Source organism: Antechinus flavipes, chromosome 3 (assembly GCF_016432865.1).
Source record: "Antechinus flavipes isolate AdamAnt ecotype Samford, QLD, Australia chromosome 3, AdamAnt_v2, whole genome shotgun sequence".
NCBI lineage: Eukaryota > Metazoa > Chordata > Mammalia > Dasyuromorphia > Dasyuridae > Antechinus > Antechinus flavipes.
In genome coordinates this window covers 347,853,596-347,870,286 of record NC_067400.1, presented here as the reverse complement: position 1 = coordinate 347,870,286, position 16,691 = coordinate 347,853,596, and the positions used below count along the sequence as shown (strand labels likewise).

At 32.4% G+C, this 16,691-nt stretch overlaps 1 protein-coding gene across 1 annotated transcript in view; it reads right to left on the bottom strand.

Moving 5' to 3' along the window:
- CLASP1 (cytoplasmic linker associated protein 1) overlaps positions 1 to 16,691 on the bottom strand; it is a 324,204-nt gene that overhangs the window by 76,290 nt on the left and 231,223 nt on the right. The window contains exons 25-28 of the mRNA XM_051985719.1: positions 13,612 to 13,715; positions 11,650 to 11,673; positions 10,442 to 10,686; positions 3,078 to 3,141 (exon numbers count right to left, since the gene is read on the bottom strand). Of these exons, the coding sequence (XP_051841679.1) occupies positions 3,078 to 3,141; positions 10,442 to 10,686; positions 11,650 to 11,673; positions 13,612 to 13,715 (437 nt within the window). The remainder of the gene's footprint in view (positions 1 to 3,077; positions 3,142 to 10,441; positions 10,687 to 11,649; positions 11,674 to 13,611; positions 13,716 to 16,691) is intronic.

Genomic DNA, 16,691 nt, shown 5'->3' with positions numbered 1-16,691 from the left:
TAAAAAAAAAAAATGAAAAAAGAGCAGATAACAACAACAACAAAAACTTATAAGGTGATTCTGTCAAAGTCGAATTAACTGGGTTAACATTTCCAATAAGCACTAGCATTACACAATGTCACCAAAAAAAAAAGAAAAGAAAAGAAAAAAGGGGGAGGACTTACTCTCTTTTGTGAATTCCACCGCACAGCAGGCCATGCAACAAAACAAACCATTTGTTAGTCTACATTATGAATTAATAGTACCAAGATGCAGAGTTTAAAACAAAACACAAATATGCTTGCAATGTCTGCTGTGTTACAATAAAAGTTTTCATCCCTCAATAAAGGACTTTAAAATATAGAGCACTAAGAAATAAAATCTTGCCAAAAGGCAGGGGATATTGTGGAAAATTTCTAGGTCACTTTTCATAATCCTATTTTGTTTCTCATTTTATTTTAGCTTTTGGTGAGTGCATTAATACTTTAGGATTTAATAAATTAGGCATAGGGAAATCCACTCATATTTGCTAACATTTTTAGGCCTTGATTAACATAGAACTTCTAAATATTTAATTTATTCATTTTCTCATCTTTGATTCTCTAATCAAGATTTACTCTAATTATTATAAAATTCCCAACTTCATTCTTTCATTATATGGAAATGTTAGCAATACCTAATGTGAAAGAAGGGCCCAAACTGGAATTTTTGTTAAACCAACTACAGGGAGAACTGCAGCAATTTGTCTTCATATCCTGCTGATGCAAACTGCTCTACAGGAAACACCCTAGTGATCAATTATATCTACATATCAGTTTAATTTTATAACAACATCTATTCAATCCTGAGGATTTCTTACAAAAGTTTACAGGGAAAGAATTGCGCCCCAGCCATTGGGATGGTTTCTCATCCCATAAAAATACCTAATAAATAGGAACTAAACTGAGAATCTTCCCCCCAATAAACTCACTGTACAAGAGCCATCTGATGGGAACAAATTTCTTTCATTAGCATCACATTCTGGTTCTGAATCAGCAATCTAGAGGCGAATAGGTGACAGAAATTTCATCAATTTCCAGAACCATCTGTAACCCCTTTATTCTCTATTTTGCAAATCTTATTGTGCTAGTAAGGCTCTTAAAGCTGTTACTGATAATGTTCTTCTAAAATGCTTATGCTTTATTTGAAATCCTTTATTAGTCTCTATTATGACAAGAGTCTTTGTGACTCAAGATTTCATGATTAATTTATTAGAGAGTAACTTATTTTCAAGCTGGTTGGCTTTGAGTAGGACTGAATTATGATGAATAGAGTTGCTCTCATCTAAACAGTCTAGAGTCCTTTAACAGTTCAAGATGCTTCCCTGCACGGAGAACTTTTAGTAATTTCCTCCAAAATAAGAATAGTGCTGTTGGGCTATCAACACTAAATAGTCAAGTTTTCTAGTTACTGCAGGTTCCATTTTTATAAGCCTGGTGCAGTATACAAAAAAATAAACTGTAGTGACACCAAACATAACAATTACTAGTCACAGTTGGCTTTATATTAATCTAAAGGACACAGCATTTGCATTTAGCCTGAATAATCAGGGATATGTCCAATGTAACCGTTAAGTAACCAATATATTAAATAATTGTTAGGAAGAGACCAAAGAACTAATTAAAATAGTCACTAAAAAAAAGAGTTGTAAAACAACAACAAAAAATCAATGTGATCAATGAAAATCAAAGCCCTATTTTACTCTCATATAAAGCAGGTAATCCAGCAGATCTAAATATTCTTAATTGTTGCTTCAAATTTAAGATTCTGAGTGTCTTAATGTTAAGATGCCCATCTTAGGGAAACTTCCCTTGCTCAAGAGCAGCATATGCTTTTGGATAATGTTTGCCTTGTATGTCCTAAAATCAATCTTCCATATAAAGAAATTAATCAATTGGGCATCTAAATAAATTTCATCCTTTGAATTCTATAATGCCTAGCACATAATAGGTGCCATATAACATATAAAATTATTATTATTGTCTCTCCCCAATAATAACCTACAGTTCCCCTACTCTTTCTCTTCAAACCAATAGCACAAATTTAAATTAGGGATTCCAAATAAATTCTGTAAAGAGGACCTTCCTTTCATCTACAAATCCAGAGTCTAGTCTCAAATGCATGGGATGAGAAAGGGTTATTCTTGGTATGGGTCCACTATACACTTAGTTTAGCATTTTAACCTGTTTTGAGCTCTCTTCCCAGCCTCATGTTCCAAGACACTAAATACTGTGACTTTTTTTTTGTTCCTATTAGCTGTAACCTTTGGATATGTAAACTCCTATCAGATACAACTAGTTTTAGGGGGCTGAACATTTGCTTAGTGCTTCAGTATGTCTAAAATTACAGGCTTCAATTTTATCTATATGTTATTTTACTAAATATATATGTGAACACACACACACATACACACACATACATACATGTTTAAATATTAGGCAAACCCCTAAACAATATTTTTTGAAAGGGAAAAAAAAAAGATGGAGTCCAAACATGAGTTTTATATGCATAAAATTTTTTTCCCTTTCCACAAATATCATATTTTAATTGAATTTTATTTGATTTTATTTGAATCAAGACAATGGGCAGACACTGAAGCAAACATATGGCTATATAAAATGCATTCAAATTTTATACAATCCATATTTTAATAATGTTGAAATCTATATTCTGACAAACATGGTTTTTATAAATACATTATAGTGGTTAAAGATAATGATCACAAATTTAATTTATATCACTATAATTTTTTTTTACTCTATGAATTTTATGTTTTTTTACTCTAAGCTAAAAAATTACTCAAGCTAAAATTTTTAAAGCTAAAAATTTTCACTACCCCAAATACTCTTAAGAATATGCTTTATGGCACTTAAAAGAGTGAAACTATCACAAATGCCAAATTTTTTAAAATGGGAAAATAAATGCTGTCAATAACAGCAATTTACATCCACAAACTCAATGCTCCCCACCCATTAGATTTTGCAATCTCAGAAACTTCTAGTAATTCAGGTGTCATGAACATGCTCATGAAGAGCTCTCAGGCTGTTCTCAAGACTCACCTTGCTGTGAGGGTCAGCAAACATTCGAGTGAAGATCTCACATAGCCTTTTTAATTCAACTCGACTAGCAGAAAAACAATAAAGAAAGACAAATGAAACTAGAATTAAACATCCATTAAAGCTCACTAAAGCTGTTCTCTGAATTGCTTGTATATGTAAAAAAGTCTTTAACCCACAGTTGTTGATGAGTCTCAATTTAAGATAAGTTTTATATACAAAACTTGCCTTTTTTTTTAAAGAGCAGATATTTAGCTTACTTGAAAACATTAAAAATTTCAATATGTAATATAGGACATCTAAATTTGATATGAATTAATATAATTATTTACACACAAAAATACTATCATTTCAAAAATATTTCAAAAAGATATTAATAATTCCTCTGAAGAAGACAAGACTTTTTTCAGGGCTCCTGAAGCACTTGGATGGTAGCTATCTATTAAGACTTCATTTACCACCTCATTAGATAAAATGAAAACTTATGGGTCCTGCTGCAACTGAATTTTAGTTATGTTATACCAATTTTGATTATTAGCAGAGACAGCCATAAAAGATATTTATAAAACAATAGTACTAATTCTGTTGGCATGTGATTTGTCAGAAAATTCATACTAGCTTATCTTGAAAGTGAGGGTTAAAAGAATTTAAAGGATTCTGATAGGTCATTATAGTTCACTAAAATGAGAAGTCTGGTACAAGCAAAAAACAGATATGCACTGTTCAAAGTGATATGTGACTTCAAGTACCAGTTTTCACAGATCATAAAGGAACCAAAATTCAAAACTTATTGGTATTTCTCCTCTAAATGTCAGAACTTTTACGGAGCTGAAAAGGAGCTTTGGTCATCTAACTCAACCTCTTTATGTGGAAATAATAAAGAAACAATCTAAGACCCAGAGAGGGTAAGTGATATTCCTATAGTCACAGATACAGTCATCATTAAGCTTAGACAATCCTTCACAAAGGCCTCTGTCTCAGTTTAGTGCTACTGTATATCTTTTAGCCTCTTAAATACTTTATATATATATATATCTATTCTCTAATACATTGGAAGGGATCAGAAATACTTGGTTCTGTGGTATTTGGGAAAATAATGAAAGTAAAACTACAATAATATCACTCCAGGCTGAAATTGAATACTATCAAAATTGCAGAAAATATTAACAACACTTGAGCAGAAAATTGATGATCACTAGGAGCTATTGCTGTGCTTTTTAATAAATTTGTTTCCCACAGGCACATTCATGCATTGTTAGTGGAGCTATGAATAAGTAATAACCATTTTGTTAAAAACAACCACCACCACCTTGAAAATATGAAAAGAGAGGACTAAAATTTCCATACCCTTAACCACTAGGTTTTATTAACTAGGCTTTTACTATCAGAGAAGTCATTCACACACACAAAAAAAGTAGCACTTTTTGTGTTAATGAAGAATTAGAAACAAAAAAGACAGGAATAACTAAACAAATCATGGCACATTATGGTACATTAAGAAATGATGAATATGTTGAAAACATCAAAACATGAAAATACCTACATCAGAAGTGTCAAATCTGAGGTAGGCAAAACCCCAAAAATGACAGACTACAACAAATGAGGCAGAGTGAATTAAGAAGAGCTAAAGAAAATAATAAATATGATGATTAAAACAACAATGCAAACAGAAAGAATCACACATACACACAATAAAATCAGAAGTGAATATTGAAAAATTATGATAAAAAGCATGGCTTAAAAGAAGTTATATTAGAATTCACTTCTATATAGGTGGGAAGTTCACAAATACTGCACATTGCACCGATTACAGACTTTTTTTTTTTTTTTTGCTGAGTCAATTGGAGTTAAATGTCTTGCCCAGGGTCACACAGCTAAGTTTTTGGGGCTATATTTGAACTTAGGCCCTCTTGAACTTCAGGGCTGATGCTCTATCTATTGTGCCACCTCTTTTTAATGTATTTTTTGCTGCTTCTTTAAACCTTCCCCTCCACTGTTTTTAAAACAAAACTGTGATTTGTCATATGAGATGGTTACCATTCAAGGCAAATGAAGTGAACCAGAATCTATGTCAATTACAATTGTTTTGGACTGCTAGGATCCTTTCCTCTTCCAATTGTTTTAGCTCTTGATTCTGAATATCTCTGCCATCAAAACTCAATTTCTATTTGACCAAACCTATACAGACATACTCTTTACCATTTGAGGTTTTTCATTATAGACAAGATGGAACTTGGCCCCAGACAAAAAGGCTTTCACTGGTACTCTGAAATGTTAACCTACGTGGAAAATCCAATTCGGGATCAAGGCCAGAAGTGAACATTGGCTCATTAAGAAGTCAAATATACTTGTGTTCCTTTAGCTTTACCTATTTGCTTAATAAAAATAGTATATCTTGAATTCGATATGGCATTTAATAAAATACTCTCTGTAAAGAATATTATTTATCCATAATGTGCTCATAAATAAGCAAATGTATTCTAAAACTTACTACTTTCAAGATTCACAGCTGTTTGAATCACAAAAAGTAGAGACAATTGGATCAACTTCAGCCTCAAGTGGGGTACCTGGTGGTAAGTCATAGGGGTTTATCAATATTTTAATTAATTATTTGAATGAAGACACAGCATACTTTTATTAAGCCTGTAGCTGAAAACAAAACTGCTAGGGACAGTCAGCATTAATGGATGATGTTATCAATACTTGAGATCTCAGTAGCCCAAGATATAATATACCAGTGGATAAAAATTGTAAGGCAAAGGTTTGGCTCAATATTTGGGACAACAAAACAAAACAAAACAAAACAAAACAAAACAAAACAAAACAAAACAAAACAAAACATTCCACAATCAAAACAGTTAAAAAACAGATGAATCACTATTATGAAAGGGTTTTTTCCCCCACTGTTTTTTAAGAGGGAGTTTTAAAAGTTTTTTAAAATGGGGAAAATTTTCCTCATATAAAAGAATTGTCTAAGAAAGCACTTTTACGTTAGAAGGGATTTTGGGGAGGGGGATATGGACAATACTGAAAGCCTCACTCTCATTGGAATTATTTCAAAGAGAGAAGAATATACATATATATTCAGCTGTGTATAGAAATATAACTTACCCAATAGGGAAACAGGAAAAAAGGATAGCAGAAAGAAGTGGAGAGAAGATGATAAAAAGGGAGGACAGATTAAGGGAGGCAGTGACTGGAAACAAAATAGACTTTTAAAGAGGGAAAGGATAAAAAGGAGAGATAGAAAGAAATCGATGAATGGAACAACATAGTAATCATAATTATAAATGCAAATAGTATTGAAATCACCCATAAAACACAAAGAGATAGCAGAATCCATTAGAAATCAGAATCCAACAATAGGTTGTTTACAAGAGACATACTTGAAATAGAAAGACATATAAAGAATTAAAATAAAGGTTTAAAGTAGAATCTAATAAGCATTGTCTAAACTAATATAAACTAATATGATAGGGTAGAAATAATGATCTCAGACAAAGCAAAAGAAAAAAGAACTAATTAAAAGAGATAATCAGGTTATCTACATCATGCTAAAATCTGTAACAGACAAAATTTTACAGCAAGTTTCTCTGATTCTCTGATCAAGTCCTTATTTTTCAAACATATACTGATTCAAATTTCAAAAAATAAAAATCATTCCACAATTGACAAATGGTCAAAGGATGTATACAAGCAATTTTCAGATGAAGAAATCAATTCTATTTATGATTACGGGGATAAAAAAAGATCAAAATTACTACTGATTAGAGAAAGGCAAATTAAAACAATACTGAGGTGCCACTTCACATCTGTCTAAAATGCTAAATGCTAGAAAGGATGAGGGGAAAATAGATACACTAATGAACAGCAGTTAAGTAGTAAATTGGTCTAACCATTCTGGAAAATAATTAGGAACTAGGCCAAAAGTTTATAAAATTGCAATACCATTACAAGATTTATATCCTAGAGATCAAAGGAAAAAGAAAAGAATATATAAAAATATTTATAGCAATTCTTTTCATGATGGCAAAGAATTGGAAATTTGAGATTTTCATCATTTGAGGGATGGATGAACAAATTATGTTATATGACTGATAGAAATGACAAGGAGGGTGATTTCAGAAAAACCTGGCAAGACCTCTATGAACTGATGCAAAGAAAAGTGAGAAGAACTGAGAGGTCACCATGCATGATAACAGCAATGTTATCATTGTGAGTTAAAGGTTCTGATAAAGGCCTCATTTCCAAAATATATAGAGAATTGACCCTAATTTATAAGAAATCAAGCCATTCTCCAATTGATAAATGGTCAAAGGATATGAACAGACAATTTTCAGATGATAAAATTGAAACTATATGCAATCACATGAAAAGGTGCTCCAAATCACTACTGATCAGAGAAATGCAAATTAAGACAACTATGAGATACCACCACACACCTGTCAGATTGGCTAAGATGACAGAAAAAAATAATGATGAATGTTGGAGGGGATGTGGGAAAACTGAGACACTGATGCATTGCTGGTGGAGTTGTGAATGAATCCAACCATTCTGGAGAGCAATCTGGAATTATGCCCAAAAAGTTATCAAATTGTGCATACCCTTTGATCCAGCAGTGCTACTACTGGGCTTATACCCTAAAGAGATACTAAAGAAGGGAAAGGAACCTATATGTGCCAAAATGTTTGTGGCAGCCCAGTTTGTAGTGGCAAGAAATTGGAAAAATGAATAGATGCCCATCAATTGGAGAATGGTTGGGTAAATTGTGGTATATGAATGTTATAGAATATTATTGTTCTGTAAGGAATGACCAGCAGGATGAATACAGAGAGGCTTGGAGAGACTTACATGAACTGATGCTAAGTGAAATGAGCAGAACCAGGAGATCATTATATACCTCAACAACGATACTGTATGAGGATGTATTCTGATGGAAGTGGATTTCTTCGACAAAGAGCAGATCTAACTCAGTTTCAATTGATCAAGGATGGACAGAAGCAGCTACACCCAAAGAAAGAATACTGGGAAATGAATGTAAACTGCTTGCATTGTTGTTTTTCTTCCTGGGTTATTTTTATCTTCAGAATCCAATTCTCCGTGTGCAACAAGAGAACTGTTTGGTTCTGCACACACATAATTCTATCTAGGATATACTGTGACACATTTAACATATATAGGATTGCTTGCCATCTGGGGGAAGGGGTGGAGACAGGGAGGGGAAAAGTCACAACAGAAGTGAGTGCAAGGGATAATGTTGTAAAAAATTACTCAGGCATATGTTCTGTCAATAAAAAGTTATAATTATTTTTTAAAAAATGTTATCATTGTGAAAGACTTGGCTATTCTGACCAATGTAATCATTCAAGGCAATTCCAAAGGCCTCATGATTAAAAAAAAAAATACCCTATATTTCTAGAGACAGAATTAAAGAATTCTTGAATGCACACCAAACTATAATTTTCTCACTTTATTTTTCTTGCTTTTAACAAAATATGATTAATATGAGAACGTTTTGCATGATTTCATATTGATAATTTATATCTTACTGTTTGTCTTTTCAATGGATGGGAGAAGGATGTGAGGGAGAGAGAAACTGGAATTCAAAAGTTAAAAACATACTAAAAATAATAAAGTAAAAGCAATCAGCTGGGATTTGTATGTTTTAGCAAAACATGTTTTCACCATTTAAAAGATTAAATGCATTACTTTGTAAGGTAATGAGTTTCTCATTACTGAAATTAATAGCAAAAAGTTGGATAACACTTTCAGAGGAATACCTAACTACCTAACTGAAGAGAGAACTTCTGTACTAAGTATGCTCTTTGCTTCATGAAGTTTCTTTTTTTTAAAGATTTCTTCTTTAAAGTAATATAATCATATTACTATAAATTTCATTTACAAGTAATCTTGGAAATATTTTCCAAATTTATGCTGCCTACTTCTTTCTATACCTTATGATTCATGGCAAATACTCAGTAATGTGTGATTATGTGAGTAATTAAGTGATTACTTATCCTAGAAGTTAATATTAAGAGATCCTGTTAGACAAGAAAGATACAATAAAAGTTTTAATTTCTCAATATCACAATACTACATAGATACAAAGCCAAGATTTGAAGCCAAAACTTGATTTTAAGTACTCTTAAATTTCTCTTGTTACAATAGTTTATAATCATTTTCCCTCTTTTAAACAGTATTATATCCCTTGATTTGAGCACTTCACTCACAGCCTAATCTATTTTACTTATTCCCTTGAAGTAAATATGGTAGGAAATAGTATGTCACAAAAGATGCTAAAGCTTATAAAACAAGTCTTGGAGGTTTACTACAGGGATCTAAATAATAAGCCTATTCCTATTTAAAGAACTTAACAGCAAATTTTCTCAAAACAATGGATTCCTTATTCTAAGAAAATGGGAGAGATGTTAGATATTAAAGAAATATACGCTGAAACACACATAATAATTTAAGTAATAAATTCCAAAGACTTCATTGTTCTATTAAATACTCAGCCTCAATGCCCCCACGTAATCTAATCTCTTACTGAATATAAACGAAATATTTTCCTTCCTATGAAACATGTCTTAGGTTGATAAACAACTGAAATAAATTGTCAATACCTCCTCTGTATATTTAATATTGACTTACCATAATGTAACTTTGTTGGATCCTATGTCAAAGCACAGACTAAATCTACAGTATCTCTAAAGAATTGGTTCAGAAACTGGTTTTGATCTACATTGTACTCAAGCTGGTATATCACTATGGCAGCAATCATAAAAGACATGATTTCAAACATTTCATCAAGAATAATGCCATTCTAATAGTTGATGTGCCTCTTGTTTGAATTAATCTGGGAAACTTTCCAAAATAATGAGTCCCAAACTTGATACTAATTTTACAAAACCTAAACAGTTTTCTCCTCTTGAATACAAACCAAAATAACATTTTATCAAAAGGAAAAAAAAAAAATCCATCATTTCAAATCAGAAATAAAGATAATGTTTTAAAACTATAGAAGTAAAACAACTTCCACTTAAGTCCTATACATGATTCTTGCAAGCTATAATACAATATACAACTTTGTCCAGATTCTAACAAATTGGAAAGGGTCTCAGAATAGAGGTCTGACATCAGTATTATCTCAGGATCAGTCAAATTTAAGTTTGGAGGAAATAGAAGAAATTTGAACAAGTAATGCCTTTCTCCCAAGTCATGAATCCTTCTACAAATGCATGAAATGTGATATGTACACTGGTGCAAGAAATATTCATTTTAATAAAATCACATCCTTAAAGCTGAACACCTCATTATATCATTCATTTGACCACCTAATCCTATCATGTCACAGTTCCCACACTCACCTAAGTGTTCTCTGGCTCTTCAGTAAATTCTGTAGTCCAAGAAGTCCTTCTTTTCTTTCAGACCAGTTTGAACTAGCACAGTGGTTTAGAACTTCTGCTACATCTTCAGTTTGTCGTAGATAGTGGGGAATTCCACCATTTCTGGAGCCATAAGAACGCTCAGAGCAAACACTTGATGCATCACTGTTAGCATCATCATCAGAATACATCCCATATGGTTCATATCTTCTCCTCACTGGCTTTTTCTGCCAAAACCCAGATAGAATAAGTGAAGATTGAGAAAAGAGATGAAGGTTTTTAAGTAGGAGAATGGCATATTAAGTTAAACAAAATTCAGCTTCACATCAAAAGAAGAAAAGCAGAGAAAATATGTTACTATATTCTTTTACTGCTAATAGGTTATAAAATAAAAGTTGGAAAGCTCTTCTTTGGTATAAAAGAATAACAATATATTTTCAGGCAGTAAAATGTGAAATGTGATACATGATGCATGGTTTGTGGGAAAATATATTTCACTATTCCATCTTCACAAAGACTCTTAGGATTACTATGCACATTTTAGCAGGATGCAGTCTCAAGATTTCTTAAATTATGTGGGCTTACTAGAATATAAAGAATTTATCTAATCCAATTCTGCAATATTGAGGAAAATCTTTTAACAATTCTTTGTTTCCTGATACTTCTAATACGTTCTTTAATATCCCACAGTTATAAACTATATAATATAGCATGTAACATATTTGGAGATGTTGCAATAAGATGTAAATTTTCTTTGAGAGGGAAGAAATGAGTGATTCTGACCTGAAATTTCCAATGAATTATGAATACTAATCATTTAACCAATATGGCTTGTAAAAGTAAAGTTACAAGTAAAATGTTAAAATGTGAAATACAACATCATGTTCATGAGATAATGATGACATAAGCATAAATAAGCAATAGGCTAATACATAAAAACTAATCACAGTTGCAAGCAGAGTTCAGTATTTTAGAAAAATGCTAAAACAAAAATACATCAACTACAACTGATATTCAAATAACGATAATAAAAAAATCACATTTTTCACAAGTATGCTCCTATTGATTTTTTTCTTTCCTTTTAACAATCCCAGAATTATAAATTCTTGCAACTGGAAAAAAAAAAAAAAAAAAAAGCTTAAAAAAAACAAAAAACAAAAAACAAACAAAACTCAACAAAGCACTGGTACCTTGCTCCTGGAGTCTCCTAATAGCTGTAGGCAGGAAAATATTGAAGGATGGGGAAAAAGCATAGAGAATTATGTCAGAAGCATATGTAGGGACTCTTCTTGCAACAAAAATGTACAGCAAAATGTATTTTAGCAAATTAAAAAAAAAACACAGGTCAGCGCAGGTGTTTTAAATCAAGCAAATAATAACAAAAGTGATTTCAAAATGGCATTCTCTACTAGTCCTATGCCTTCTTTCTAGATCTCCCACTATCAAAAACTCTAACCCCCTCCCCAAATTAATTCTTTAAAATAATTTTATCTAATTTTTTACATTTTAACTTCCTTGGTATATGGTCTGTTTCCATGGTAAGAAAATTATATTCATGAAGAGTCCTATACCATCTTTGTGGCTTTTTCCTCCTCTGACACAGGATTCTCTGAGACATTAATTAGTTTGGCCATCCAAAAAAAGATATAGCTCAGAGAGCCATCACATTCAGGATCTGATTTCAGCTCTTGCCTGCTGGAAGGTAGAATTCTGTGAAAAACTCAAGTAAAATGAAGCCGTAGCTGCATCTCTCAAATCTGATTCAGACTCTCACAACTTTGCAGATTATCCCTTAGGAAACTCTTTAAAGGGAGTAAGAACAAGCCTCCATCACAAAAAGTCCATTTAACTAAGTTTTTCTAATGTCTTTTATTCACTATCCCTTCACCACACCCATCCCCCCTCAACTTTCCCCTAGGATCTCAGAATAAATAGGGGATAGAGTCCAAAAGCTTCTGACTTGGATCAGGCACCAATTTCCTAGTATTCTGCTCCTATTCTTGACTCCTGGAATAAAGGCATCTTTAGAGCAATTTCTCATTTCCAGCACTTGCCAGAAAACTGTCTTTGTAAATGCAAGACTGCTGAATAAAAACTGACCTTGCAATCCTTCCCCTACAAGGAAGGCATTATCAGAGTTGCAAACTGCTTGTTTTCAGAGAGGCTAGATCAAACAAGAATGAAAGAAAAGAAAAAAAAAATCTAAAGAAATAAATCTGGGTCACTAGTAGCAGTCCACTGTGAAATGTGGATTGGATAAGCCATATGACTTGATTAAAAATTACAGTTTTTAAAATAGCACATACATAAAAGGAGGAAAAAAACCAACACATTTTGAAATAAGATGGCTCTTAAAAAAAAAAAATCTATTTCAAATGCTGAGCACATAAACTAGAATGTGCAAGAGACTTCTACTCTTGGATGAAATGAGTCTTTTAAAATCAATTTGATACCAAACGGATTTCACCAAGTATGTGTTCTTTAAATTACAAAGAAAAAATTCTCTAAAGTTTCTCTTTCTTTAAAAAAGATGTTTTAAGTGTTTCTACTATTCTCTGATAAAATATCTAGTTTAAGTTGTTCCCAAAGTATATTAAGATCCCTTTCCATAATACCATTTTTGAAAAAATAAAAATTATGTGGAAGTAAGTGAGGGGATCAATGCAGTATTTGCCACACAAGAGTAGGCAATGGGACTGAGTACCTATTAATGTACTACGTTTACACCATGCCAAAAATTCTGCTCATGACTGAAAATGGAGCAATATAGCAGAGGCAAAGAAAAACTGAAGGTGTGTTAGGGATATAAAAGGTTAAAAAAAAACAACTAACAACTCTTCTCCTAGGAGCACGATGTCATCAAACCTCCACTGGCTGGCCAGGAAAGCAGCAAAGAATTACCCAATCCTATTAACTTCTAGCAGATCACTTTTTATCAATGCCTAAGTACAGAGATGTAAAGTTAGAGAAAAAGAAATCTACAGTAAAGATTTGCATACTTTTTCAATGAGAGTAATTTAAAAATACTAAATACAAGTTTATATATTTGAACTATCAACTCACTTATTGGCATCAACTGCAAAGAAAAAAAATATGTATATGACCAAAAGAAACATCTGGTCACTTGGTATAATCTTTATGGTCTCTCTTACCAAGGCATCAGCAACAGCTGCTTCCAGATCTGTACTTGTGCTTAGAACTCGCATAGCATTGACAGAACCAGGCATCCTTCCCGGCTGCCCAAGTCCAAACCGATCTATCAGAAAACAAAAGCAAAACAACTCTGTTCAGTTAATTCACGTTTCCTCTGAATTACTAGAAGGCAACCATGCCTTTCCCAGCAATTAGACATGGGTCCTGAAGAGCCCTACTGACTGTCAAATTTAACTAAATTAAGGTATTTTTATATTACTGCTCAAATTTAATTACCATGTTTCAACTTTCTCTTAAATGATGACTAGAAAAATTGGTATCTAAATGTATATTTTGTCCCTGAAAAATTTGAGGTCAGTTTATTTAGATTGTGGAGGGGAGGTTTGGATTTTACAAATCTTTTAAACTATTTATCTTCACCTGAAGGATTGGGGAGCCCTGCTATTCAATTTTAAACCTTCAGAAATTGACAATTCCATAGTAATAAATGCAAAGAAAATAATGAGATGTAGACTAAATTGATCTCTGTAAAGAGTTTCATTGTAGTCCTTGTTTTATGGGTATTAATCAAGCTCATTAATACTGGACAAAACCAGTAATATTAAGTCCCTTGTGGTCTTCATTTCTACTCCCTTTTGACTCTTCTGGAACCTTATTTCACAGACTAATTCTCTACTTATTTCACTTTCAGGTCTATCTATAATTTGTCATGCTTTATTGTTCCTCCTCCTCTGCTTACAAGAATACTTAAAAGTTTCTCTTATTCTAAAACTATCCTTCCTAGAATTTGCTAATCCTATTGTTTCTTCACCACCCCCTTTACCTCAGCCTATGTAAAAATCTGCCCTTATCATACTATAGAAACTTCCTTTTTCACATTCTTAAAAAGTTAACTGTCAATATTCAAAGGTATTTTCTCAGCCCTAAGGCCCTCTTCATCTTTCTTCAATGACTGACACTGTTTAACACTTTCTTATTCTTTATATTCCATTATTCTCTCCCATCTTTGTTTCTGTAACACCTTTTTCCTGTTTCTCCTATCTTCTCAAACTGCTACTTGTTCATCTTCTACTTCCTGACTCTTAATTGTGCTTGTTCCCCAAGATTCTGTTCTAGGTTTTCTTATCCTCTTGTTCAACTCTGTGCTCCACGGATCTCATACTCTAAAATACTTTCATTCATCACCTCTGTATAGATGATTCAAATCTCCAGTATTACATTGCCAAATGCCTACCGAACACTCATTACACTTTAATTAAATATGCCCCAAACTGAACTTATTACACCTTCTTAAAACTGCTTTTATCTTTATCTCTGTTGAAAACACTATAATCTGCCTAGTTACAAAGGTTTTAAAGCTTGAAAACATTTTTCATTTTACTCTCTTCTAGAATCATCCTGCCAGCAATAAGCGTCTAGGTGTACATTGTGTCCCCTGGTCCACTTTCCTACCTCAATCCTTCACCTACATGCCAAAATAATTTTCTTATAGTTTATTATATTAGGAGTGGTCACATGTCATTTTCTGTTCAATGTTCTAGTTAATTGCTATTGCCAATATGGGGGAGGAAAAAGAGTTCTTTGGTATAATCTGGTGTGAAACTACCTTTCAAATTTTATTTCACTGTAATATGGCAAGAAGAGTACCAGTTCAGGCCTGGATTTGAATCCCAACTTTTAACATGGGTCTTTGTCCCAATGATTTGACCTTTACAGAATTTCAGTTTCTTCATCTGCAAAACCTTAGGTTGAGCTTGATGAACTCTAAAGTTCCTTCCAACTTCAAGCTACAACCTCATCAATTACTTTATGCTTATGCCAATCAGTCTCCTGTTCAGTTATATGACTCTCACCCCTACACTGTTCACTTACTGTAACCATTCCCCACAGCTAGATTGAATTATTTGCACAGATACTTCTTGCCCTTTGAACTATACTCTTCATTCAGACTAGGTCAACTGCCACTTCCTACAGAATGTTTCCTGAAAACGACCTCTCTTTTGTCTGTATTTCATCCCGCTTATTAGGATGTTAGTTCCTTGGAGGAATGGGCTGTGATGCTTTTCAGACCTAGCACTGTGCCTTTTACACAGTAAATCCTCAACTGATGCTTTGCTGAATGGCTTAAGGTACACTGGGATGCACCAAGTATACTTCTTCACCAAAAAATCCAGCAAACAGATCGGAGATTTTCCTTTTGTGAATAACCATATGAAAAATCAATAACTCTACTATAAAGGACAACAAAATAAAAAACAAAGCAAAAAAAATCTCGTTCATCTAACTTTCAATATTAACTTTACCTCAAATATGGCTTTATGAACACTGTGTTTCATAGGAACAGGTATAAGACTAACTGAAAAAAATCCAGGAAATTTGATTTAAAAAGATCCAAACTCCATAGCTTTTCTTTTCTATCTTTCTTTCTTTTTTTTAAAAGATGACTATAACCGTGAAATCAATTGAAAGAATCCAACAATAATGGGATGGAACTTATGGCATTAGACATAGAAATTAACAATATAATTGAATTTTATGCAATGGTGAAAATGTTTCATTTTAATTTTATTATAAAGAACTCGTGAAATATAAGTCTAATATTAAATGTTTTCACTATTTAGTAATTAATCTGCATTAACAACATCCTAAAAGATGAACATTTTTATGTGAAAGGGAAGATAGCGTCTTTATGTCACCTAATCTTAACAATGGGAAATGTCATACTTTAAAATTTAAATTGTGTATTTTAAGTGCCTGCTCTTATTAATTTTTAAATTAAGGCATAACTTAAGACTCATATATTTTATTTAAATAAAAAGAAAAAACATCTAAATCTTTTTCCAACTTGATTTGTGACATCATATAAAGGAAAAAAAATCTTAAATGCTACTAGAGAAGTTATATAATCATGAATTCTTAAAAGAAAATAAAAAATTTATGTTACACCATCCCCTTTTTTAACACACTTTCTGATTACATATAATAATATGTTATATCTAAAAGGCAATTTAATGAAGGCAATGAAATAACTGCCCACAACCATATGAATCACAAGTATAAAATAACTTTAATTTGTGAG